The sequence below is a fragment of the Phyllopteryx taeniolatus genome, chromosome 4 (assembly GCF_024500385.1).
Source record: "Phyllopteryx taeniolatus isolate TA_2022b chromosome 4, UOR_Ptae_1.2, whole genome shotgun sequence".
NCBI lineage: Eukaryota > Metazoa > Chordata > Actinopteri > Syngnathiformes > Syngnathidae > Phyllopteryx > Phyllopteryx taeniolatus.
Genome location: NC_084505.1, coordinates 32,655,645 through 32,683,326, shown reverse-complemented (window position 1 = coordinate 32,683,326; position 27,682 = coordinate 32,655,645). Strand labels below are relative to the sequence as shown.

At 42.2% G+C, this 27,682-nt stretch overlaps 2 protein-coding genes across 3 annotated transcripts; one reads left to right on the top strand and one right to left on the bottom strand.

Moving 5' to 3' along the window:
* The first annotated feature begins 165 nt into the window (after positions 1–165).
* slc5a10 (solute carrier family 5 member 10) lies at positions 166–27,616 on the top strand. Of its 2 annotated transcripts, none has more exons than XM_061771820.1 (15): positions 166–842; positions 915–986; positions 2,347–2,451; positions 2,957–3,016; positions 3,299–3,403; positions 3,491–3,596; positions 4,047–4,127; positions 4,205–4,410; positions 6,775–6,910; positions 18,348–18,455; positions 18,544–18,694; positions 20,066–20,234; positions 23,967–24,182; positions 26,238–26,363; positions 26,841–27,616. In XM_061771820.1, exons 1-15 carry the CDS (start codon positions 735–737, stop codon positions 27,018–27,020), a joined length of 1,929 nt encoding a protein of 642 aa, XP_061627804.1. In that variant the 5' UTR covers positions 166–734; the 3' UTR covers positions 27,021–27,616. The 2 variants fall into 2 exon arrangements, with proteins under 2 accessions (XP_061627804.1, XP_061627802.1); XM_061771818.1 differs by having other exon boundaries at positions 169–842; positions 26,238–26,331; positions 26,833–27,616.
* Positions 5,036–17,126, bottom strand: fam83gb (family with sequence similarity 83 member Gb). Its single transcript, XM_061771805.1, has 5 exons — positions 15,771–17,126; positions 13,269–13,436; positions 12,181–12,305; positions 7,563–8,865; positions 5,036–5,941 (listed from the first exon to the last, which is right to left on the bottom strand). The coding sequence occupies exons 1-5, from the start codon at positions 16,272–16,274 to the stop codon at positions 5,567–5,569; spliced, it is 2,475 nt and encodes an 824-aa protein (XP_061627789.1). The 5' UTR covers positions 16,275–17,126; the 3' UTR covers positions 5,036–5,566.
* Positions 27,617–27,682: the final 66 nt, after the last annotated feature.

Here is a 27,682-nt window from a genome sequence, read left to right as displayed (position 1 = left end):
TTAAATTAGTTAATTGCAAAATCCTTTTTTTAATCAATTACTGTTTAAAGTGATTGTTGTTTATTATGTATTGTTTAATGATTAAGTCAAACAATGGCTCTAAAAAAGTGTGAATTATCCAAATAGTTGATTGATTGGATAATCGATTCATTGCCAATGAATCGATTAATTGTAGCACCTCTAGTAAACACACATGTGCGCGCACACACACACTCTCACACACACACAGTGACTGACTCCACTTGACACTTACCAGCACGTTTGTTTGTTTAAACGCTAATGATTATATCCTTGTCACACAGCCAATGATTGCCTATCAGTGTGTGTGTGTGTGTGTAGGTGTGTGTGTGTGTGTGTGTGTTTGGGCTACTGTCCACATGGGCATCTGCTGTACTCCACAGCTCACCCACACATACACTCCATTATCCCCTAGCAGGGCCTATATGCGTGTGTGTGCACGACACATTAAGGTGATGTGTTTAATCCCTTCACGTGGGGGGCGGCTCTCTTTACATGTACACCACACACCCACACACACACGCTCACACACTTGCACTTACTACTTTGATGCAGATGGCTCAGAAAAGAAGGAGTAGGTGGGATGAATGTATGCAACTGTGATGCCTTCTTCTGAGGCTGACAACAAAAGGGTGTGAGATTTTAATGGGAATCCAGGTGTCCTTTCAATAAGTGCATGTAGAGATAGAGGGACTCTATTGTACAAGTGTGCAAGGATGTCTAATTCCACCACCAACTTCTACGCGCTGTCTCAGTCCTTCAGCTTCTCTGACATCATCGTCATAGTAACCTACTTCCTTCTCAACCTGGCCGTAGGCATTTGGGTAAGTCGCAGAGATACATTTCGGTGCATATTGAGTTTTACACCGTGTCGCTTATGTGTGTGTGTGAGACAGTCATCATGCAGGGTGAGCAGGAACACACTGAGCGGCTACTTTCTAGCGGGGCGAGACATGGCCTGGTGGCCGGTGAGTTCTCCATAACATCTCTTACACTTACCCTGCTGTAATGTTACAGTATATTATTTTTAAATGCACAACACTGTTTCGAAAACATCATGGTGAAACACAGCAAGTGTGTTTGACCATCCATCCATCCATTTTCTGAGCCGCTTCTCCTCACTAGAGTCGCGGGTGTGCTGGAGCCTATCCCAGCTATCATCGGGCAGGAGGGGGGGTACACCCTGAACTGGTTGCCAGCCAATCGCAGGGCACATACAAACAAACAAACAACCATTCGCACTCACATTCACAGCTACGGGCAATTTAGAGTTGTCAATTAACCTACCATGCATGTTTTTGGGATGTGGGAGGAAACCGGAGTTCCCGGAGAAAACCCACACAGGCACGGGGAGAACATGCAAACTCCACACAGGCGGGACCGGGGATTGAACCCCGCTCCTCAGAACTGTGAGGCAGATGCTCCTAATAGTCGGCCACCGTGCCGCCAGCAAGGATACCACATTGGGTTATTTAAGTAATGAGTAAAAAAACAACAACAACAAAAGTTATCAAATATGATGGGGGGGGGGGGGGGGGGGAAGATATAGTAGATTTCATATAGCATTGTTACTGCATATATATAATACACACGAAATTTTCGAAATAAAACAAAAGTATTCCAATAATTACACTATGCTGATGTAATCTATACTGTATAATATCAATGATGATAATAAAAAGTTCAATAATATTCTGGGGTAGAAATTATACTATACAGTACTTATGACATTTTAGAACTATATTAGATATCATGATAAGTATTAAAACATATTTTTTTTAATGATAAAAAAGTTTTATGAACTAAACTATTGTTCTGTGGTTAAAATTATAATATACGAGTATAGCATTAAAATGATAAGGCTTTTTTAAATTACAAAAATTGTATTTTTGATTTTTTAAAATAAATTGCTAATGATTTTTTAAAGGCAAGTCGGGTTATAAAAATAGTTTTTCAGAAATAAAATTCTATACTTTTAATGTCAACAAAATTGAGATACTTTTCTGAAGTTAAAATTGTACAATGGTATGGCATTATTTGAAACTGTTATGCTAATGTTTGTTTTGTTTTGTTTTTTTAATTAAAACATTTCCTGTTTTGAATTACAATTTTCTGGCGTTAGAATTATACTGCTATGCCATTTTTATGAATGCCATGTAATGCTAATGCTCACTGAAATTGAAATAGTCTGGTCTGTTTTCATTTTAATGACAAGTGGTCTATTATATTTGTAATAACTGTAAATTCAATAATATATTATTTACATTTTGAAAGTGTCTTGTAACGAACTAAAACCATTTACTGTGGTTAAAATGGTGTCTTTCCCAGATTGGGGCTTCCCTGTTTGCCAGTTCAGAGGGCTCGGGTCTGTTTATCGGTCTGGCCGGGACGGGAGCTGCCGGGGGCATCGCTGTTGCAGGTTTTGAATGGAATGTGAGGGGACAGGCTCATCCATGCATTCACCAAAGAGGGGTTGTAGCTGTTTATATTCACAACGTACAGGCCAGAATTTTGATTTCCAATGCACATTTCAAGAATTATCTTTGAACTTTTATAATGTTTTTAGAAACAAATATCTGAATTTCCTTCACAGGGTATTTAACTAATTACTGAAATAGATACATACATACAAAAATAAATACAAACAAATAAAAGATGAAAAATGCCTATCAAAATGACTCTTGATCATGTAAATGCTTGGTGAGCCGTTTTAAAGAATGGAGCCTGAGGGGTGGGCAAAGTATGTTGCCCTTAAGCCATACTTTGCCCACCCAGGGTCTAAAATCAGAAACTTGCTTTACTGCTCATCATTGCAGGCTCCCTTAATACTTGCAACCACAAACTATAATGAGGAATGTTCACAAGCTCCTTTGCGTTTGACCACTCGAGATTGTCTGCCTAATCGAACCTCTCCGCTCTGCTTCACCCTTTCTTTCAGGCCACTTATGTGTTGCTGGCTCTGGCCTGGGTGTTCGTTCCTGTCTACATCTCCTCAGGGGTTCGCCTGCACACACATACACAAAAACACCCACATGCACGTGCACCTCCAGGCCCTGCTTGTCACGGCTGGTTCAGCAGCTACATTGAAGTGCCAAGAGAGGCATTGTCCTTACAGGCATTCCCCGCCTTGAAAATTCCCAAGCAGGGTGTCACACAACTACATCGCACAGTTCAGCTGTCTTCTAGCATCATAAATTACAACTTAATTCGTTTCAGAACCGAGGGAAGTGTGATAAAGACAGTAACACAGAGTTGACAAAAACAAAGTGTGTCTGTTCAGATCGTGACAATGCCCGAGTACCTGGGCCGGCGTTTCGGAGGAGAGAGAATTCGAACCTACCTGGCTGTCCTCTCACTCCTTTTGTCCATCTTCACAAAGATTTCAGTATGACGCACAAAAAGAAACCCGATGACCCAGTCTGCAATACACAAACGCACCAAAGTCGACGCTTGTTGTCATTCCCTGCACCAGACTGACCTCTACTCGGGAGCCCTGTTCGTCAATGTGTGTCTGGGATGGAACCTCTACCTGTCAACCGTCCTCATGCTGGTGGTCACGGCGCTCTACACTATCGCCGGTACGCAAAGAGGACAACTTTAGATTCACAGACACACACAGAAGCTGCATTGACTGATGACAGTCATTACTTTGTTCTAACTGGGGCCAAGTTGGCCCAGGCAAGACTGACTTGTAAACACACTGAAGTTAAGATAGATGCAGTTTACAGATGATTGTAAATTATAGTGGGGTATAATCAAAGTCTGGTGTGACACTTTATTAGGTACATCTGCAGAATCTAATGATGTCCCACGCAGTGTAACTTGATTACTTTCAATTACTTTTACATTACTGCAACACCAAATATGACAAAATTCAATATCAATAAAATATATATTGAAGTGTATTTTCAGTCTATTATCCAAATCCCCCACAACACCAATGAAGACAACAATTCATAGATGGTAAGCTGACCAAGCTGTCTTGACCAATATGGCAGCAATGAAGACTCACACTGACTTCCTCACAGGTGGTCTCGCCGCTGTCATCTACACAGACACTCTGCAAACATTGGTGATGATTGTAGGGGCAATCATTCTCACCATTACTGGTATGTGCACTCATTTCCACCCAATAATGGAAAAATACCCGCATGCGATGCACCCAAAGTGTGGTCTTCGTTCACAGCTTTCAACAAGATCGGTGGCTTCAGTAACCTGGAGAAAGTGTACAGCATGGCAGTGCCAAGCAAGTCCATACCCAACAGTACCTGCCACCTGCCTCGACAGGACGCCATGCATCTATTCAGAGACGCTGTCACTGGAGACTTGCCCTGGCCTGGCATGACGCTGGGGCTCACCATCCTGGCCACCTGGTACTGGTGCACCGATCAGGTACATGTGCACACAGGCAACCATCGTATCAGACCATGAACCCATTGAATTTTGATTTTGGTAAAAGATGTGGTTCAAGGATTTTTTTTACCTTTACAACCTCCAAGTGCATTAGGGCCAAGTGGTGAACCAACAGATCCAGCGGATGGAGCAGTGTTTAAAAAAGCTTGTTGTGGCATTTGGCAATTGCTTTGCATTCTCCAAAAATCATCTTCATTACTTAATCAATCGAATCAGATGGACATGTTAGGTTGTTCGGCAGAGGCAAATATTGTTCTTTTAGTTCGTCTTAAGGCTCACACAAAAACTGTAAAACTCAGCAAAACCTTGTGGATGGGGTCGAGGAAGAAGCCATTAAAACTTAGTGAGCATCCTTTTTGATGTTACGGTCCACTTGCATTGAGGCCAAGCCGGGTAGAGACCCATCAGACCCAGCAGATTGTAGTGAAAAAAGCTTGCCGTGTGTTGCAGTCAACTTGGCACCCACTTCCAAATGCACTTTAACCATCACCTACAACTCATACTAAATGAGTTAGCGAAGTAAGCATTTTTTCACCCTTGGTGGAGGTCTACGCTATCTTTGAAATGACATTCTAGCTCATGTCTGAAAGACAAAAGTCAAATATTTCAACACAAATCTGTTTTATTCGCAACATTCACTTTTGGTCCCACATCATGTAAATAAACACCACGCTACATCTGTACAGGTCAACAAGGCAAATGCTGCAAATAACAAGCCCCGCCCCCACATGTCAGTGACCTATCGTAGTGATTTCAGCACAGGGGTCATTTAGAACTCAGCTCGTTGACTTGGCTCACATCGCATCATTGAGTTTTGTACGTAATAAGATTTACAGTACAAAAGTCTAAAAGAGTCATTGTCGAGGGGATCAAGTAAAATGAAGATCATTTGTAAAGACTGCCTTATTAAGTATTAATCCAGTAAAACGTATGTGCACATATATTTACAGTTCACCTAGAGGGTAATGTAATTCATTTACATTCAATTACTCGTTCACGATATGTAAATCTACATTCATTTACATGTGGTTAGAGCTTGAACGTTTAGATTCCATTCTTAGAGCAAGCGTCACCCATTTTAAAAGCATGTCAACATCAACAAGCATTATTGGAGTACCTGGAATGGCCATCATTTCTATCTGGAGGCATTGTTGCTGTTTTGAGACACTTTCTTCTGCGAGGCTCCACCTCGTACCTTCAAATGTCTCAAATTGTTCAGTTTGGACAGAGGTGCGATTCCCCCAGCGGGGTTGGCTGCCCGCGATGGCGAAGAAGCGTTGGCCCCCTTACTATAGCCTGGGCTGTGGCGACGCGGCGAGCGGCTGGATCGAGTCTCGGTGCGCATCAGGGTGGCGTCCGGCTGTAGCAATTGTCCGTGCCAGTAGCGATGTCCTCCAATCACGGGGCCGATCGCTCGGTGGGGACGGTGGAAGCTCCCCGGTTTGGCAATGACGACTTTTGTGCTTCTAAGCCTCCCATCGCGACCGGGAGATTTAGATGATGGGAACATCTGCACAAAAACGGGAAAGCCGTGTTATCCAGCGCATACTGTATTTCTCACCTGGGGTACCTCCTGGACTATTACATGGTCCCACATAATTTTCACATTTCACATTACTTCTTAGGACGTTATCTTAAATGGTCAGTTAAATATAGCACCAAAACTTCACTGTAACCATCAAAACTCTTTTCACCGAGTATAAATGCTAGAGGAATTGTACTGAGCAACTTAATGAAAAAAAAAAGAAACCTGTGGTATTCTTTTAATTAAAAAGTCAATATTTTGGCCATTCATGTCACAATTGTCTTGTCACAATTTTTTTTTTTTTACATTTTGATAACAGTTACTGATGGTGTAGTGGTAAACTTTCCTGACTTTGGTGTGGGCAGCGTGGGTTCAGTTCCCACTCAGTGACGGTGTGAATGTGAGTGCGAATGGTTGTCTGTGTCTATATGTGCCCTGCGACTGACTGGCGACCAGTTCAGGGTGTAGTCCGCCTTTCGCCCGAAGTCAGCTGGATAGGCTCCAACGCCCTGTGACCCTAACCAGGATAAGCGGTGTTGAAAATGGATGGATATTTTGATAACACTGTGGTACAGTAAGCAAGTGGGTCGTACATCTGCTTCACTGGTCTGAGGTTCTGGGTTCGACTCGTGTTCGTGTTCTCCGTGTTTTTGTGTAGGTTTTCTCCAGGTAGTTGGGCTTCCTTCCACATTCGAAAAGCAAGCATGTTAGGCTCATTGAAGATTGAAAACTGTCCATAGGTGTGAATGTGATTTTGATTGCCTGTTTGTATACAGGTAGATGTGCCTTGCGATTGACTTATTTATTGCCGTCTTCAGGTGATTGTCCAACGATCCCTCTCCGCAAAAAACATGAGCCACGTGAAGGGAGCGTCCATCCTGGCTGCCTATCTGAAGCTGCTGCCCTTCATCTTCATCATCCTCCCGGGCATGATCAGCCGCGCTCTCTACCCAGGTTAGGATGCTGGCTACATTAATCCCAGGGAGGCCTTTACGGGTGTTGTTTTGAGTATTCAAAAGATGGTTTCATCGTGTCAGTACACAAACTATAAGTGGGCTATTGTTGCCTATAACACAACTTATTATTGATGGAGCACCTCTGAACTGCATCCCTATTGTCAGTTTTTAGCAGCTTCTTCAGTACTTATTTCCATTCCTTTCAAATTTTTGTAATCCTACAATATGTCATACTATTTACATACCTCACGCATGTATTGCCATCTGGCGATGTGATGGAAGCACAAGTCAAACAAACTGTTCCAAACCGTACTGTGCCGAGCTAGACGGCAACCCTTGGTGAAAACGAACTAAGCAACTAGGTTATTCTAGAAGAGAACATATAATGAAAAATGTACTTTTTAAGGGCTTGCACAGTATACAAGTAATGCTCACTCATTGTGTGAAAGTAAACAATCAAGAGATCGGTTATAGTCACTCACTAGAATGACACAGGGCCTGCCCCTAAAAATGGTGTAACTTAAGTTGAACAAGAAGTAGGGTGAGTAAAGTGAACGATAATTCTTGATTGGGTTATTTTGACTGAAGCATGTCACAGATGTTATTAAGAACGGTTTCAAATTTTGGAAAAAAAAAGCTAATTGTCTCACCTGTCGTAAGCGCCCATGCGGCGAGCCGTGGCCCTGCCTGCGCAGCTGCTGTGATTGGCGGATGAGGCCGGCGCTGTCCTCAGTCTTGCTGGGCTCCCGCAGGTCTAGCATGCTTTGAGAGAGGCGGGCCATCATGTTGACGCCATCCATTAGCCGGTGGCCACGGCCGGAGCCCGTGCTGACCTTGTCGACCAAAGAGTCGCCAGGCTGCTGCTGGGAGCAGTCGTAGTACTCTTCATCGGACACCGTGGAAGCGCTGGACGGGTCGTCCACGGCCGCTCGGTCGCATATGACCTTGGTGCTGTCCTGGCTGCCGTTGTCGTTACTGCCGGAGTCGGCGCCCTCCTCCTGGCTGTTGTTGTTGTTGTTGGAGGAGCGCTCCGTGCTGTCGATTTTAACCAGAGTGACCTGCGCTTCGGCGGACTGGTCCGAGGGGGCTGGGTCTATGACCAAGTGCAGCGTTCGTCGTTTAGGGACGGGAGGGGCTGCTGCTGGCGTTTCTCCGGAGTTGTCCCCCGGCTGAGGCTCTGCAGGGGCAGCGTGTGTTTGTTGCGTCTCCTGTGTGAGAAGTTCATCGGGCTGTTGCTGCGGGGCCCCCCTGGAATCTGTTGCATCACCGCTGTCTTTATTTTGAGTTGCGTGTTCCTGCTGCTCCTTGTTGGGTGCACTCTTAGGAGCTGAGGTATTACCAGATGGAGGTTTCGCTTCGCCTTCCGCGTCCAGACCGGACTCTTTAGTTGGACTCGCCAGCGTCAGTGGAGAGCTGAAACGTATGGCCTGACTGAGCTCAAAGCGCTCGGACCTCTGCAAGTGAACCTGATTGCCTCGTTTCTCGTCCCTGATGTTGATGAAACCGATCACGTCGCTCGGCGGGTCTGGTTCCGGCCAGGTGGGGAGGTATGGGATCAGGTAGGCTTTCTCCATATTGACCAACGCCGGATGTATGTGCGGCTCCTCGGCAACATCCTTAAGACGACCCTTACGAATTTTTAAGCCAGCGGGGACATGTGAGTTCTTGTTGCTGGAGTTCTGGTCTGAAGAAGTGGGACTTGTGTGCGTTCCCGCGGCAACCAGGGCATACTTGGGGTTGATGAGCTTCTTTGCAACAGTGGCTGACACGACAACAGGGGCGGGCTGAGGGAGCGCATCGGGAACGGGTTCATCGACCATGGGAACCTTGCTGAGAGACACGCTCCGTGACAAGAGGAACAGTTCCCGAAACTGGAAGTCAAAGGTCTCCATCGACTGTCCTGTGATCACTGTGATGAGGTTACGGTCCAAGCGGGATGAGGACCACGTGAAGCTGGAATGACCAGAAAACAGACATTATTAAACACTAGTGTACCTTTACTTATTTAACTTTGAATCATTTGTCAATAAAACTACAATTTACAATCCAGTGCAGGGGGTCCTCGGTTTACCATGGTTCCGACATGACATTTTTTAATGTTACCAACGGCGCACAATGAACTAATTTGTGCTGTCTCATAAGCAGTGATGCCGGTAACGCCTTACTTCCAAAATCCGGTGACGTCATAAGTAATCTAACACGTTACTTTTGATATTAGAGTAGTCAGATTACAGTTACTTTGATTTAGCTGCCAATAGTTACTTTTTTGTTTACGACAACCAGAGCTTAACATGCTTTTGCATACTATGCTATTTATCGTCAGGCAACGGATATTTATTATTAAGAAACTACAGTGCTTGGGAACATGAGGCAAGTCAATAACCAGGACACTTTATTCAGTCACGGTGCATGTCATAAGTGAATTTTCAGCCTTTGTTTTAGTAATGACTAATAAAACAGACAAAACACACTCTATTCTTAACTATCCATAACTAAAATGCACACAAAGACTAACTACAATATCAAAAAAAGGCAAAATATTTATAAACTGAGCCGTCTGGGGCAATGACGTCACGTGACGTGTTGCACGTTTTCCGCACATCGTCAACTCACGTGTGCCCAAGCAGCCAGTGGCGCAAACACAGCAGATGCTGACGACTCTGACGAGGGATTGGCATACTTACAACCCCAATTCCAATGAAGTTGGAACATTGTGTTAAACATAAATAAAAACAGAATACAATGATTTGCAAATCATTTTCAACATATATTTAATTGAATACACTACAAAGACAAGACTGATAAACTTTATAGATTTTAGCAAATAATCATTAACTTTGAATTTTATGGCTGCAACACATTCCAAAAAAGATGGGACAGGTGGCAAAAAAGACTGAGAAAGTTGAGGAATGCTCATCAAACACCTGTTTGGAACATCCGACAGGTGAACAGGCTAATTGGGAATAGGTGGGTGCCATGATTGGGTATAATAGGAGCTTCCCTGAATTGCTCAGTCATTCACAAGCAAAGATGGGGCGAGGTACACCTCTTTGTGAACAAGTGTGTGAGAAAATAGTCCAACAGTTTAAGGACAATGTTCCTCAACGTACAATTGCAAGGCATTTAGGGATTTCATCATCTACGGTCCATAATATCATCAAAAGGTTAAGAGAATCTGGAGAAATCGCTGCATGTAAGCGGCAAGGCTGAAAACCAACATTGAATGGCCATGACCTTCGATCCATCAGGCGGCACTGCATCAAAAACCGACATCAATGTGTAAAGGATATCACCACGTGGCCTCAGGAACACTTCAGAAAACCAATGTCAGTAAATACAGTTCGGCGCTACAGCCGTACGTGCAACTTGAAACTCTACTATGCAAAGCAAAAGCCAGTTATCAACAACACCCAGAAATGCCGCCGGCTTCTCTGGGCCCGAGCTCATCTAAGATGGACTGATCCACAGTGGAAAAGTGTTCTGTGGTCTGACGAGTCCACATTTCAAATTGTTTTTGGAAATTGTGGACGTCGTGTCCTCCGGGCCAAAGAGGAAAAGAACCATCCGGACTGGTATGGACGCAAAGTTCAAAAGCCAGCATCTGGGATGGTATGGGGCTGTGTTAGTGCCAATGGCATGGGTAACTTACACATCTGTGAAGGCACCATTAATGCTGAAAGGTACATAAAGGTTTTGGAGAAACATATGGTGCCATCCAAGCAACATCTTTTTCATGGACGCCCCTGCTTATTTCAGCAAGACAATGCCAAACCACATTTTGCACGTGTTTCAACAGCGTGGCTTCGTAGTAAAAGAGCGTGGGTAATAGACTGGCCTGCCTGCAGTCCAGACCTGTCTCCCATTGAAAATGTGTGGTGCATTATGAAGCGTAAAATACGACAACGGAGAACCGGACTGTTGAACAGCTGAAGCTGTACATCACGCAAGAATGGGAAACAATTCTACTTACAAAGCTTTAACATTTCGTGTCCTCAGTTCCCAAACATTTATTGAATGTTGTTAAAAGAAAAGGTGATGTAACACAGTGGTAAACATGACCCTGTCCCAGCTTTTTTGGAACGTGTTGCAGCCAAAACATTCTGAGTTAATGATTATTTGCTAAAAACAATAAAGTTTATCAGTTTGAACATTAAATACCTTGTCTTTGTAGTCTATTAAATTAAATATAGGTTGAACATGATTTGCAAATCATTGTATTCTGTTTTTATTTATGTTTAACACAACATCCCAACTTCATTGGAATTGGGGTTGTAAACTGGAAATACAGTCACTACTTCCAAGTTTCTCTAAAGAGGGCAATACGAAGGTTCATTGTACACTATGCGCACACGCACGCACAGCAGCGGGCAAAGGAAGAATGGCAGACGTGGGACAGGAGGAAATGAACGAGGACAAAAACAACAAACTTGTGCTTAAAATGAATTACACCTCTGAAATACGGGAGAATACAAATAACCTGCTTGTTTTGCCACATTAAATAATTTAATTTGTTTATTAAATAATACAAATATAATTTATTTACGGGCAGGTTAAATATTGCAATCATATCGGTATCGCAATATTCCACACCCAGGGTTTTTCATTTGATTATTTCATATTTATGGCTGAGAAGTGTTTTTTCATTGAAGTACTTAATGTAAAAATGACTTTTCTACTGTCCTTGTGTAGTTTAGTTATAGACTTCAGCATGTTCCAACTTACATACAAATTTAGGTTACACTGACACCGTAGGAACATTGTAAACCGAGGACCCACTGTAGTTTACTTCTACGACAACAGTAATGTTGCCTTGCAGTGTACGATTCCAGCAGAGGTGGATAATGCTAAACAAATCTAGTTTTGTTTCGGCTTACAGCACAAATTAATGACAAAAGTATTAGGACACTTGTTAAAATGCCACAGGAAGTGAGCAAAGAAGAACATGGCACAGCATCCACTCCAGCAAGAAGACTTGCTACTTGTACAAGATGCCGGAGTATGTTTGTGAGTGGTTAGGTTTGTTCTAGCATCTAGCTCAGCTCAAAGGTGTGTTGTAGTGTTCTTCAAAACCAAATTCATCCATGCATGCCTTTAAGGACCTTGCTTTGTGCACTGGGAAAAGAAAAGAGTCTTCCCCAAACTGTATCCACACTGTTGGAATCATACAAAGATGAATAATTACATTTCAAGGAGGTGCTAACTGATTCATTTATTGAATAAGAGCAGCGTCGCAATACTTTTGTCCATTTAGTGTTATGTCAAGCTCACCTGTAGGAACCAGAGATGGCTCTGTCTCCATCTACCAGGAGAAACCTCTGGCTCAGGGACCCACGAACCTTCTGAGCTGAGCGTGTGAAGAACTCCACGCCTCCACAGCAGCGCACGCGAAGATTCTAAACACACAGACACACACACAATGTTCATCTGAGCGATGAGCTACTGGGGAGACAAAGGATTTTTGTGTTTACAGATGCTACACGTTATCTGTGTGCATGTGTGACACACCCTGCTATGTTTGTCTTCTGGTCTGTGATAAAAGGGCGTGGATGCGTTACCTCATGGGTAAAAGTTGTGGGCGAAAATCTCACGTGGGGCATAACGGCATAATTAAGTCATTGATGCGAGAGCAATAACGACAGATAAGACGGAGAGGTTGAAAGAGAGGAGTGAGGATGGTTTTATATCATTAAGAAAGTAAACTGTTTCAGTTTGTGTTGAGACAGTAATGACTCCAGTCTGCCATATTTGCGGAAACTCCATTTAAGTGTTTTCTGTTACTGCCCCGACCAGTTTTACTTGGAGAGGCAATGAATCACAAAGAAAATTAGCCTATAGCGACTGACGAGCTGCTGCTTGTTCACCTTATCACGGGCTTCAAGTGAAGACATGCACCGGGTTGGTCTGCCGTGTCTCCTTCTTTATGACATTTCAAATGGAACCATACAAGGTGGGCAATATGGCCTAAAAATACATTCTGGTTTTTTTCCCCAACAAAATCAGTTGTGCTCGCTGCTTTAACTTGCTGTTAAGTCCCTAAAAATAATTTCAAAGCCGCTAATTTGGCAACACTGTCTGTGTTTTCGTGAACTAGCTTCACTCTGTTCACAGCTATGTTACTAGTGCAAGGAGTGCATTTCGGAAGCTACTTGATAAAAATAATCAATCAATAAAAAAAAAAAAAATAAATGTCCTGACAAATAAACTTGAATTTATCAATAAATCACCCAGTCCTACTGGGACGGTGACTGCCCATTGGAAAATGTAACTTATCAAGAACAGCCATCTGTTCAACCAGCTCATCTCTCAGTTTGTCAAAACATCATACAGTATGTGTGTTTATAGGCGTGTGCGTGTACCTTTAGGTGTCCACGATGCATATCAGCTCGGCCACACATGGAAAGAAAAGAGGGCACAGCTGCCATATCAATGATTATGTATACGGGAACTTTCCGTCTGTAGGCCGCGTCCAGCAGGTCTCGAAATATGTCCACGTCAGTGAAGGCGTCCATCACCACAGCTATCACCTGCACACAGACACACATTGGACAGAACATAAATGATGTCAGTGTTTATTATCCAACACTGTAACCACTTTTTAACCGCTTACGGAGCATTTTACAACCATTTTTGGACATATCACAGTGGGACTGACACTAAAATAATGACTTTTTTTGTTGTTGTTAGAGGCTCAAATGTGTCTGTAAATCCTTCTAAATTCGGCCATTGTCACAGACAGTCTTCTCTTTCTGTGTATGATAAAAAAAAAATCATCATCACTTTTTCCATGAAGCATTTCTAAAATCTCTCTCTTCTTTATTATTCTCAAGCTTCTCATGTCGTGCTACAGACTGTGACAGCCGCTTCATTCAATATTGCAACACATTTAAAAGATGAAAATGGAAACTGGAATTTCTTCAGAAATAGTGAATGAAGCAACAAATTAATGTTACCTTTGATTGCGCACTGACAAGTTAAATATTGTAGACAGAAATGCTGGCATTAGCACCTAAAAAAGTACCTAAAAATGTAAGAGTGAAAATAGGGATAAATATACCAAAAACATTTTTTTTTTTAATTCGAGTCTCGATACAGTATGTGAATACTAGCTGCTGCAATTCATGTAGGTCCTATGGCAAACTACATACTTTGAAATCTGATGCGTTAAATAATTATTAGATGAAAAAAATGGTCAGAACAATTAAAAGACCTTCATGTAAATCTAATACATGTATAAATCATAATTATAACTACTTCAAAAATTGCTGGGAAAGGTTGAGATATGCTGCCACTGAGTCAAAAAAAATGCCAAAGAAAGACAGAAATTATGAAACATACAGAAAAAAGATTGTAATAGAGTGCACAGAGTAAACAGCGCTTCCCGGATTGAGTATCTATTTTTCATTTTGCTTCTGATGTTGCTCTAACGTCGCCATTCCAGTGGTTAAAAAAAAATCCCCTTAATTAGAACTTAAGATCAAACTTCCTGCATTGTTCCACCCACAACGCTGACCTAGTAAAATGGCATTTCAAAGCCTCTATCATGTGACTTAATGGTGTCATGTTCGTAATTTGTTTTTTGTTTTTTTTTAATAAGCACAGGCGTATTCTAGTCAGTCTTGTTTTGTGAATACTTTGGCGTGAGTGTGCATGTGCGAGAGTGACACGTGTACGAGAACACCTCCAGAGGATCAATCCTCGACAGTGCCACAGATGACAAGGCACAATGACCCAGATAGTTTGGCTCGGACTCGGCTACAGCGCTCAGCACCGAGAATGTAGAAAACCGCTGAGGATGTCAAACCTCAGCTACAAATCATCTTTACTCCGATCAGAGGTTTGACAACCCAGTAAGTAAATGGAAACAAGTTTAACAAACGAGTCAGGATCTGAAAAGCGATTAAAAAAAAGAATTGTTTGGACGATTGCTTTGAGAAAATACTGTCAGTATTTTCTTTCTTTAACAAGTTGGTGCCAGATTTAAACCTGAGTGCGAGAAACTTCCACAACCCAAACCAAAATTTTAAAATTTGAAGATTCAAGTGGGACACACACATACAAACAATCGGGCCAAATTTGAGCTTTTTCGCTGCCTTGTGATCAAAGTCCGCAAAGGTCAGATTCTCTTCTCTCTCTAAATGATCATCATGTGGTGTGGGTTGTGTGATAAGAGTGATTTTATTTTTTTACTCCCCTATCTGCTCAGAAAACAATCGCGAATGTTGAACTGTTCAATAGTGACGATCATCACAAAATTTTACGTGTGTTTGTTGATTGTGACCTGAAGCAGCCTCGTTATCTTACCTTCTTCTATTTCTTCTACTACGTTCTGCGGCCTTTCACTTTGTTAATCATCTTGAGTACACCGAACACTATAAGAGCAGTAAGCACACACATGGCGATTGTTTTCCTCATCATGCGTGGGGATTGCTCACATTTTAAAAAAATCTGTTAAGGCGCTTTAGTTAGGCCAGGACTTGACCACGGCTGCAAATAATGATTATTTTCATCATAGTTTAAACTGACTGACTATTATTTTGTCCATAAATTGCTTATGATTCGTTTACTGGTTTGGTCCATAATATGTGGAAAATAGGGGAAACTGTTTATCATTGTTTTCCCAAGTAAAAGCAGAAGTTTGCAAATAAGACATTTGATAAGACAAAAGATAATCCGTGTGCTTTCATGAAGCACTACAGAAATCAGCGAATATTTACAGTTGAGAGTTTGAGGACATGGACAATTTCAAGCAAGTTAAACAATTACTGTAAACGATTAATCGGTTAAAAAAGTTATAATAATAATAATTTGTCAATTAATTGATTGAGTATATTGACTTGGTTGGGTGAATGGATGTGTACCTTTTGGGCTGAAGCGATACTCTTGCGCACGACCTCCTTGATGTGCGACTGACCGTCAGCGGGCGGCTGCGTGTACACGGTCACGCGCGTCACCCCACGGTACGAGATGGCTTCAGGCCAACCGAGGTCCAGCTCCGCCACCGAGGCTTCGGAGCGGTCCGGCCAGTATTGAAGGGACACCTCGCCGTCCAAAGCTCCATCCTCCCCGGAGCCGGGTGTCGTGGGGATCCCCGCGTGGCCTCCAGGGGTCTCCGGCTTCTGGTGGTGCTCGTACCCGGGCCGGTAAAGCTCGGCCGTGTGGGCAATCCGCTCCAGCTCGGGTTCTGACAGGAAATCCCGGACGTTGTTCTCGCGGAGGTAGTCCGTGAACGCAACACGGCCCTGGGTGATGAGCTTCTCGAGAGCCAGCCGCTGGTCCTCACTGTAGAAAAACTCCGGCTTGCTCTCGCTCACACGCCAGTTGACGTGGTGGTCGTCTAGACATTGGATTTGGGACAGCGCCATGACCTCGACGAGTCCACTTGCCAAGAACTATTTGTTTAAACAACACTCCTTTCCGCTTGGCTGTACGTCAAAACTTCACAAACTACCCTACTTTCATTCCGGTTCTGTCGTCGGCGACACCGTGAAGAGGAACGTGTGAGCGGTGGGGCTTCTCATTTGAGGTGAATTAAAAGTCCAAGAAAGAAAAAAAAAACAAAGGGGGGGGGGTGACAAAACAAACACGAATGTCGACTTTATCTCAAACAAACTCAAGGTGTTGTAAGAACAAAGCTCGCCCCCGTTTAGAGCCACGCCTTGCACCTGCCAAAGGGGGGCAGAGACGAGGCCGGCAGCACGGTTCAACCGGGCCCGGCGAACATGAAGGAGGCAGGTCGGGAGGGCGGGCAGCTGGCTGGCGGATGAGTGTATCTGATGTCAGCCCGTGAGTCAAGTTAGAGCGGAACACGCAGGGGAAAAAAAAGTCCTTAATCCTCCTTCGCATACATGTGTTGAAACTAAGCCAGTGACTCAGTCTGACGAGACACTTTGTTTGCCCCGGGGCCCGGCCGACGGTGACGGCTCTCGGGCGGCTCAAAGATGGCAACCGTTGAGGTCCATGAAGGACAGAAAAGAGAGAGAGCAAGAAAGAGAGAGAGCAAGAAAGAGAGAGAGAGAAAAAAAATCGCAAAAAGTTAAGTGTCTACGTGGCACGTACGAGCCTCGTCTGCAAAGAAAATACAATTCAAAAAACTTGGAACCAGTATGCGACAAAGTACAAAAAGTGATTCGACGTCCGCGGAGAGAGAGAGCGTGGAAGTGCCGCTACGTGAGAACCTGGAATCCGGCAACGGAAGTTCGGATACCGGGGGACCGAGAGGCGGAGTGTCCGGTAGTCCATGGAGCCTAAACTCCACCCACTTTCTGGGCAGGGGGAGATAAACTTGTTTTCACTCCCAAAAAATGAACCTTGTACACAATGTATCTGATAATCCAGAAGGAAAAGGGATTATTTAAAAAAAAAAAAGAAAAAAAAAAAGCAAAAAAAAAAAAAAAAAAAAAGAAAACAAAAAATGTGTAGAATGTTCTCTGCAAGTGGTGGTTTGCGGCAATGACCTATTAGGGCAAAGTTAAGCTTATCTGACTGTTGGTTATATGATGTCACATACTGTTATGCTCACAGTGTTTTATCAGTGAAAAACCAACTGAACTTTGATTGCTAGCCCACAATAAAATACTTATGGAGTGGATCAAATGCCATATTTAGAGTTACTCGCTTTGAACATTTAATATCTTGAAGCCTGCCGATCCATCCCTTTTCAATAGTGCTTATCCTTGGTTGAGGTGGAGCCCAGCTGACGTTGGGCAAGAGGCAGTGTACACCTTGAACTGGGGCACACAGACAAAAAAAAATCACACTCGAATTCTATGGATAGTTCAGAGTCTTAAATGAACCTAAAATGCATGCTTTGGGGAAGTGGGAGAAAACCTATGCAAGCAATGGGAAAATAATCAAACTCCACGTAGTAAGGTCAGAGCTGAGATTTGATTGCTGAACCTCAGAACTGTGAGGCAGACGTGCTGCATAGATACTAGACAATCCTAAAATTTGATAACCACACCATCACAAATCCACACATCCTGCAAATGCCTAAATTTTGTCATTGAGATCCATGCCATATTCTCTGAGAAATGTTGTGTCATTCAATGTAAACCAAAGCCAACCTTTATTTGGCTTTGGTTCGTCGTGGAGCCGTGCCCGACACAACCACAGAGTTTCACGGAAACGGACTAACTCACGAGTAATGAAAACAGGAAATAAAAATAGCTCGTGTTCCCAACTGTCACAACTCGTCTATGTATTTCTCATTTGTGTGCTCATACACAAAACATTTGCAGGTTGAATATAATGGAAGTATCAGTTTACATGAGCTACTTTTATCTTTAAGTACCATTAACTGGCAAATATTAGTGCCCCCTCAAGAGAAGAAATGAGAGCAAATGTACATGCATTGTGAATGAGAAGAATATTTGTTTACCGTGTCCATCTCTTCGTGTGGAAATGACCTCTGGACGGTCAACCTCCTCATGTTTCAGATACAGTGGGATGCGTCGACCCCGAGGAGTGTGTGCGAGTGTGCGGAGCCGAGGTGGGATGCTCCAACATTGCCTTCCCCAAACTTGTCATTGAGCTCATGCCAAGCGGTGAGAACTCCTCTCCAACAGCGGAAGAGCATGACTTGTGCATTTATTTTTAAGTATTAACTTTTGTGTGTGTGTGTGTTTGGCGCAGGCCTGCGAGGGCTCATGATATCAGTGATGATGGCCGCTCTGATGTCTTCACTGACCTCCATCTTCAACAGCAGCTCCACACTGTTCACTATGGACATCTGGAAGAAGCACCGGCCGCGAGCCTCAGAGAGAGAGTTGCTACTGGTCGGCAGGTAGGAAATTGATTTGAAATGCAGAGACTCCAGAACAGGGAAGAAAAAAAGTGTGTTTTTTGGTAATTTATTTATCTATCCATCCATTTTCTTTAGTGCTTCTTCTCATTCGGTTCACGAGTGAGCTGCAGCCTGTCCCAGCAGACTTTGGGCAAGAAGTTGTGTACAACTTGAGCTGGTCGCTGGACAATCACAGTGCATATATACTGTAGACAAACAAGCATTCACACTCACATTCACAACTATGAACACATTTGAGTCTACAATCAATCTAACTTGTCTGTTTTTGGAATGTGGGAGGAAGCCGGAGTACCTGAAGAAAACCCACACTAGCACGGGGAGAACATACAATCTCCGCACAGGAATGCCGGACTTAATACACCAACCCTCAGAACTGTTAGGCAGATGTGCTAATCATTAGGCCACATGCTATTGTCTCTCATTTACTGTCCTTAAAATACATACTTAAGAAAATGTGTCTTACAGTAGATAGTTTTGAACACAAAATCATTAGCATTCCAAGGTAAAGACTGCTAAACTGGAGGACAAATGTGTGCATGTTAGTGTTCATTGTAGGCATGCAAAAGTACATGATGACTAAAACAAAAATGGTTGGCATGGTGCTGTGTTTGCACTTATAACACTTCTCCAACAAAGTGTACATTTTCTAAGCCACTTGCAAAACCAGGACACATCAAAAAGTTACGTGCTAAAATTAGCACCAATGGAGGTGAACGAGGGTCTCCTGTATTTGCTTCTCTCACGTTGCTGATGTCCCAAAAAAGGTAAGTTGGGTCGTCAATTTTATTTAAATAATGCCAGTTCACAACAGAAGTTCTCTCCAGGCACTTTACACATTGAGAGGGCCAAGAACCACACTATACAGTATACAGTCTGTATATAAGAAAAACAACTGAACCCCAGATGAGCAAGAACTTGGCAACAGAGGAAAACTCTCTCTAAGGGAGAGGGATTGAACCTGGGGAAGGATAAGAGAACAATGGGCACAACAACAGCCCCATCAACAACAATAATAGTCCCAAGATGACACAACATGATAACAAGCAGATAAATGTGAAAGCTGCGTTAGTGTGTTTGTTCGTTTTTCGTTTCTAGCCGTCATTTCGAGCCATCTGAGCAGCAGTAGCAACCCGAGCAGGTTTGGTGCAGTAGAATAGGAGCATTTCACGCCAACCAAGAGTATTTAGAAGATGGTTTTCTGTAAGAATAGCAGTTGGTGCACCCGTGTGTCGTGTTTTTTTATAAAGTAATACCCAACTCTAGGCCCAGTATGCCTAGTGTTGTTAGTCATGTTGGTCACGTCGACGTCGGTTGGCTCACTTTAAATTCCCCATTGTGTTTTTGACTCAGGATCGTGACGGTGATCTTGGTGGTGGTGAGCGTGGTGTGGATCCCCATCTTGCAGTCCGCCAATAGCGGCCAGCTCTATGTTTACATTCAGTCGGTGACCAGCTACCTGGCGCCCCCTGTCACGGCTGTCTTCACTCTGGCTGTCTTCTGGAAGAGAACCAACGAGCAGGTGACACAAACAGATGCCTCTAAATTGGTGATTCCCAACCACTGTGCAATGGCACATTAGCGTGCCGTTAGAGATCATTCGATGAATCATCGGAAATAATTTAGTTTCACTTAATTGGTCCAAAACATTTTTATTTACTACAAATAATGAATCTTCGTTCATCTATCTATGCCAGTAACATAAAGTGTTAAAGCAGAGCAATGAAATGCTATTTTTACGAGATGACAGAGGGTATAATTAACGTGTATGTGTATCCACCTTTTGCCATTCATTCATGTACAGCAATAAAAGGACAATACTGGTTTATACAATAAAGAAAAAACGACGACAACAACTGAACAGGCCCAGATTATACACTAAGTCAATTTGTGATTGTGACTGAAACAGACCATGAGCTTGTGATTATTTTAGTGTACTGTATATACTTTTTGTGACATTGTTGTTTGGTGGTGTGCTGTGAGATATTCCTAATGGAGTTATTTGGCTTAGTTTGGGAAACACTGCAAACAAGAAGTACGAGTAAGAATAGTCTAATGCACAATGACAAACATTTATATTATACCTCTCTGACAATGTTAAATCAAAATAAGCATTATTACCGCTGCCATGCAAGGTCAGTATATTTCTATTGCCACATTGATTTTTACAAAACTTTGTGCAAGACCAAATCTTCAGCCAAGGAACAACCCTTTAAATCTTTGCGCAAATATGAATAATGTTGATAGTTTTATGGCATTTTTGCATATATTGTCTGCAAAGAATGCATGAATCGTAACACATAAGGAGATGGGCAACCAGAAGGTGGCTCTCCAAATTAGGTAGTACTATAGTACATATTGTGGCAAATAAGTGTAAAACATTGTGACCCGTTTAAAGATAAAGAAAAACAGCAAACGATTTGCTCAATCAGCAGTTGTTGATGTTAACCACCGAGTAAACACACAATTGCATAATGTGCTCTTATATGGCAATTGTATCAAAGTTCATTACAGTTACGTAGTTAATGCCTATCTAAACCGGACTTCTCTGCAGAGCATTCTGGAGCGTTCCCTTCCTGCACTTTTATTAGCCTCATATGGGATACAGCCGAGCGGCAACATTCCTCAATCATCTGTGTGTGTGTGTCTTTGTGTGCGTGCGTGTGTGTGCGCGTGCGTGTGTGCATGCATGTGCGTCCGTAACCTCAAACATATTGTTTTCATTCCTGGTGTCGGAATTGTCAAGGGTTAATTTAATGCACTCTCTGGTGCAAACAAATGAAAGTGAGTGTTCACATCTGATAACAGAGGGAGAGTGCAAGTTAAGAGGAAAGTTATTGCGGTGAGATGAAAAAAAAATGATTATAGGGTGGCGCAGGAAATATAAAAAAGCTTTGGTACACACGGAGAAGTATACTGTAAATGCAAGTAAAGAACGGCCCAACTTGGGCTCAAGATTTAGTCGATGTTTTTTTAAAACAACTTGAGGGTGTGTCAGCTTTTTTTGTTTTTTTGCTGACAGACTTATTTCCTTTTTTCTCCTTGACTCCCATGTTAATCTGTTTCTCTCAATCACAAAAGAGCCCGTGCAAATGCAAGTACCTGCAGACCTTACCAAGTTAAAATACTCACGGAATGCATCCACTTTTATACAACATTTACTGTAGCCCGATTCACATCATGTTCAATTTCAAGCCGGGCCCGTATCGCTGTTAAACAAAACAGAAGAGGTTTTTTTGGCTTTAGCTACTGGCGGTAAAAGGTCAGACATGAGCTAACAAGCAATGTCACATGATGGTATGCTGTATAGCAGACTCAGTAAAGAGCAAACAAGACCTGCCATTTTTTGGTATAATACATATAGGAATGTGACACTTTTTAACTCAAAAAAACTTTATTTATGGAGCACTTTTAAAAAAAAAAAAAAAAAAACAACAGCAGCTGAAACAAAGTACTGAAACACATGTAACAAACAGGAAACACTTGGTGTGTGCTTTGTTATGCACACACCAGCCACAATATTAAGCACACCCACACAATTTAATGAGATACAATAAAAAAAAAAGGCCTTTCTAAAGAAAATAATGCTCAGTTTTGATTGACAACTTCAGTATGTTTTTCTTTGGGAAGGCCAAAAATGCAGTACTGCATATTTATTTTCTTGTCAAAATCAAATAAAAGCCACAAATAAATACTTCAAATATGAATGAATATATTTAAATCTCAAGTGATGTATTAAATTGCCCATCAGTTAAGTGTGTTTTGAAATATGATCGGAAATAGTTGTATTAACCTATATTTATGTATTTCATGACCAATTTGCAGTATTTATTTCACAATCAACTATATTCAGCGCAAATTTAATAATAGAGCATTTTAAAGGTCACATATTTTGGCTATTTACACCTCATAGAGTGACTCTCTAACGTGGACTTAGTATAAAAGTGTCAATTTCATTAAAAAAACCCACCTTGGTTTTGTTATACGAGTGTCCAGAAAAGCCCCCTCTGACAGCTACTTCTGTTTGACCCAGTTTTGTATCCGCTTTGCCAATCCTGCCATTGGTTGCCTCCGTGTAGAAGACCCACTTGTGAGAGCACACGTGTTTGTTACTGTATGTTGAGAGCGCTGGCTCGGGAGCGGTAAGGTAGGCCGAGATCTTCGCTAGTGATGTAGATAAGCTCGAGACATTTGAATGACCTCATTTCAGGCCTCTCGGCAGAAAAACATCTGTAACTCAGGAATGCGTGGATGATTTTAATTCATATTTCAAAAGTTTACTGAGGCAATCGAAACAATATTACATTCCAAATAGTAGAAAAAGTTGGTTTGGTAAAATATGGTACCTTTAAAAAACATCTGCAGCATAACAAAGTGCTGTGTATCATGAAGATTGAACATATACAACAATAATATAAATACTGATAATAAAATAATAGTAATAATTGAATAAATAAAAAAAATATTCTTTTCGTACACTCGTTTAGTCATTTGAAAACAAACCTCTGCAGTGCCTCCTCTGTGTCGTCAACCAAACTGTCAGTCCTTATGTTGGCTGCCTGCTGTTTGCCATAATAATATAAAGTATATAACTTATGTATGTTATTACAGTACATTAACAAAGTAAATGTTGTCCTTTTGACAAACCTTTTTCTATTTAGAGCTTTTGTATCAGTTCTCATGAGGTTGTACGCATGTATCTCATGTGTCCATCTCACGTGTGGTATGTACAGGTTTTGTGATTTAACCTCACAATACAACATTTTACATTCTGTTTAACACGTGGGAGAAAAAAAATAACAATTTGAAGCCAAACAGGTCCAGTTGTCGGCATTTGTTTTTTTTTGCGCTCTTGACTGATTCAAACCGCACAGATGGCATTCTTTGCAGGCTTCAGACAGACAAGTGACTGATGTCGCTGCATGTGTGAAAAGTTAGATGAGAAGTAGCACAACGGTGACAGGAGTTGCAGGGTGAGAAAGTGAGAGGGTTGTGTTGCAAACACACACACGCACACACACACCTTAAGTGTGACCCAGAACGGTTCCTGGCACACTGTCCACCTTTTAAAATGTATTTTACTATACATGTGTATGCTCCGAACCTTACAGTGCACATCTCAATTAACATTGTGCAATTGAACCTCTGAAGTCGAGCAATTTGTAATTTGACAAAAATGTTTGTTCAAAAAATACGCTTTTCAAGTCACATAAAGCAATGCAACCTGAATTTGTCTTTGTGTTTGTGTCATCAGGGCGCATTCTGGGGCCTCATGGTGGGTTTGGTGGTGGGGGTGTGCAGGATGGTGCTGGAGTTCGCATTCCCCCCTGCCAGATGCGGCGTGGTGGACTCGGCGCCTGAGGTTCTACGCCGCGTCCACTACCTCCACTTCGCCATCTTGCTCTGCGGGCTCACCGCTATTGTGGTCACCGTGGTGTCGCTGCTTACACCTCCGCCAGGCCACGAGCAGGTACAAACAGCACACACGCACAAAGACACTGAGAAGGCATTTGATATGATCAACTGGCATCTGTGAAACTCTGCGTGTCATATGGTTGGGCTTTGTGTTCTAGATCTGTTAATATCTAAATCCAAAGATCAACAACGATGCATACAAAACTGCGTCACAGTAAAGCACAACTTTTGTTGCACAGCCAACAATGGCACATTCAGCTCTTTTTTTCTTTGACACCTCACGAATGCCTGAGATCTGCTGACTTGACGCTGTCCGACATGTGAACTTGAATCAACGAATGACTCTTACTTTAACATGACGCTGCTCGCCTCTAATATGTGAAAGGTTTTAAATGTTATGCTGAATATGGCCATTTTAAAACGGCTCCATACCCAGCAGCTGCAACCGCTGAATTCAGTCTGAGTGCACAAAAGTGCCATTTATAGATTCAGCACCAGTCCTCAGTCAGTATCTTATATTTGCTTCTACTGTGCTAGCCGGAGCAAAAACAAGTGAGTATTCACATTTTTATTCATGAAGCATCCCAGACCGTCTCCCAACTCTTTTGGCCACAGAAAATACATTCTTTCAGTCACTAGCCAAAGAGCTGTTGACCAGGCCTGCGAGCTGGAATGCAATTCAACTGGTAAGCTGCAGTTTTGCCCTCGGTCTCTGCCCTAAAGCAACAATAAGTAGAAATTGGACTCTAAAATAACAAAAGTAAAACTGGCTTGTTATTAAGGAGAATAGCGTGGTTGGACTTAAATGGTTGGACCAGCCAGAATACTTCCTGCATTGTGTGAGCGCCAGCATATGTGGTAATATTACTAGTCAGCGTTGTGTGCAGCGTTTACAAACTTTGTGGCACACTAACGGTACATAGCCCTTGCTTCAATTTGTATTAACAACAGTGGCTTAAAATGAAATGAGACATATATAATGCAATTTCTCGCTGTTTAAAGAATAACATAAATAACTGAATAACATGTCTGACAAAATAAAAACAGGACAAAAACTTAAAGCACACCTAAAATCCAGTTGTTTAAATCTGTTTTGGTGGTCACTTCTGTGTCGTTTAAATGCAGAGTATGGCTTTCGATACCATGACAACTGGGGGCGGAACTCGCACATGCAAGGAAGTGAGACAAGTATTTAATCTTCTGACCCCCCTCTAACGAGTTCTTTTTTGATGAGCAACCAGTCAAGCAAATTTTTGTACATGGCTCCCTTATGCTTTAAAGATTACTATTAAAGAAACACAGTGAACTTGCTTTATTGCACACTTTTCAACTGCAGTTGGGGCCATGGAGCAAGAAACAATGATTCCATAGTGTAACTACAGTAAGCGTTCTTGGTTTCCCGAGGTTTCTAGTTATTTCCCCCCTTCATAATGATGAAATATGAAAGACTAGCTTACTCAAATCAGCTGCAATTTCAGTGTTTTAAAAAAAAAAAAAAACACCTTTACATTAGTACTTTACAGAATACATTGAATCCTTGTGTTTGATTGAAACAGAACACAAAATAAAACATAATATAAAAAAATTAAATCCTCATGGTTTAATTTCATAGCTTTAAAAAATATTTTTGAAGATTTTGTTCCTAATAATACTCCTCCAATCTGTTAAATAAATCTACTTAAGTTATGTGTCATATTTTCCCTGGTAAAATATGGCTGATTGATTATAATTTCAGCTGTACCATGATGAACAACAGTCGTGTACTCACTACTCACACATACAGAAGATGCTGCTTCTGTCTAAAAAAATGTAGGTCACACTTACAGCTATAAAACAAAAAAAATTGTTGTGTATAATGCAGTCTTGACTGATTGTGCTTTGAATTTATTTACACAAAGAAAGTATTGTCTGTATGCGTGTTTAACTTGTACACATGCCAGCTATTGACAGCGCTTGTACGCGTTTATATTGGAACAAATCCAGAGAAATCAAACGGAATGTCTTGCAAATGCTTCAACGTGGCCCACTTTGCACACACGCACACGCGCCCAACAAATGTATGAATAAAGGTTTATATTATTATTAAATATTTCCCCTGTTTGATGTGCAGTTGAGGAACCTGACCTGGTGGACGCTGACGGACGAGTCTCCCAGAGAAATCCCTCTGCAGAAAGTGTCTTCTGTCTGTCACCGTAATTCTCAAGGTGGGCACCAAATCCTGAATTACAGTAAAACAGTTTCCCATAGGAAGGAAATGAAATAAAGTGTCATCATCCCAAAAAATATTCATTTAAATAACAAATCTAATGACCAATTAATCGGCCCATTGATTAAAAAAATATATCATGAATAAAAACTTTTGTTTTTTAATTGAATGGAGTCAGAGCTCTCTGTAGTGTACAAATGGTGCGAGGACATCATTCTACACGACAGCTAACAACATTTACTGTTTCATCGGCAAAACTCCGAAGGTTATGACTATTTTTAAAGAAGGGCTAAAATCGACCGATGAGTCCCACCCGGCCCTAGTTAGCAATTTTTTTTTTCTCTTTGCCAACACCAGTACCATTTCCCCAAAATACTCCAGATTTTTCAACTTTAGAGGTAGGAAGGAAAGCATCCATCACAGTCATCCACGCACACAAATGATGACACAGTTATTGAGAAACTTCCTGGTGTGTGCGTGTGTGCGTGCGTGTGTGCAGACTCTGAGCCTGCGCGTCAGATTCCTTGCAGTCACCGCCTGCGATTGTGCATCGCAGCGGTCCGGCGCTTGCAGGAGACTCCCAGAGTTCCGAGCATCCGCGAGAGCGCCTTCTGGTCGAGGTTCTGCTGCGCGAACGCCCTCCTGTTGGTCAGCGTTAACATTTTTCTCTATGCATACTTCGCCTGAGCTTTAGCGCGTGCGCACATCCTGCCTCGCCCTGACCTCGCTGGGCACTAGCCAATGTCTGCAACAGGAACCACAAAGTCTGCGGTCCCCACTCCTCCCCCCCCCTCTGGCCAGAGAGGGGAGGGGTAGCAAATGCGTTGCTTTTTGTTCACGTTATTCCTATCAAGGGAGGGAAACGAGTGGGATTTCACGTGCCTTAAAACATTCAAGTCATAAAGAAAGTGTTAGATCGATCGATAGATTGGTATTTTTCTGGCAACTTTTTATGTGTATTTAAGCCATGTGTTTTTGTGTGTTCGTTAGTACGTATAGGAAGCTAATCTAATACTTATTCTGCCTTCTCTAACAGTATCAAAACTTTGGAAAAATACATCCAACATGTGATCAATGTTAGCAACTTCACAGACCTTTAATATTTGATGTTATTTTCTGCATTTTCTTTTGACTTTTTACGTTTTTGTCAACTGATCGACAATTTGTGAGTGTTCCTTTCCAGCAGTTTTGATGTCTTTTTGTAAATATAATAATGAGAATCATTTTAGCTCTGTATACAGAGGAAGAGATTGGAAATACTATTAAATATTGGGCAAACCTGAGTTTCTTAAGTCTCATTTTTGGCCAGCACGGTCGTATAGCGGTTTGCACATCTAACTGCCTCACAG

What these genes read in the sequence shown, in the direction of transcription:
- slc5a10 (XM_061771820.1), top strand. Translation starts at nt 735, where the DNA reads ATGTCTAATTCCACCACCAACTTCTACGCGCTGTCTCAGTCCTTCAGC. An exon ending in GGCGCTCTACACTATCGCCG is followed by an intron (nt 3,597 to 4,046) that starts GTACGCAAAGAG and finishes ACTTCCTCACAG; the next exon opens with GTGGTCTCGCCGCTGTCATC. An exon ending in AATCATTCTCACCATTACTG is followed by an intron (nt 4,128 to 4,204) that starts GTATGTGCACTC and finishes CTTCGTTCACAG; the next exon opens with CTTTCAACAAGATCGGTGGC.
- fam83gb (XM_061771805.1), bottom strand. Translation starts at nt 16,274, where the DNA reads ATGGCGCTGTCCCAAATCCAATGTCTAGACGACCACCACGTCAACTGG. An exon ending in GTATCGCTTCAGCCCAAAAG is followed by an intron (nt 13,437 to 15,770) that starts GTACACATCCAT and finishes GTCTGTGTGCAG; the next exon opens with GTGATAGCTGTGGTGATGGA. An exon ending in TGCATCGTGGACACCTAAAG is followed by an intron (nt 12,306 to 13,268) that starts GTACACGCACAC and finishes CTGTGTGTTTAG; the next exon opens with AATCTTCGCGTGCGCTGCTG.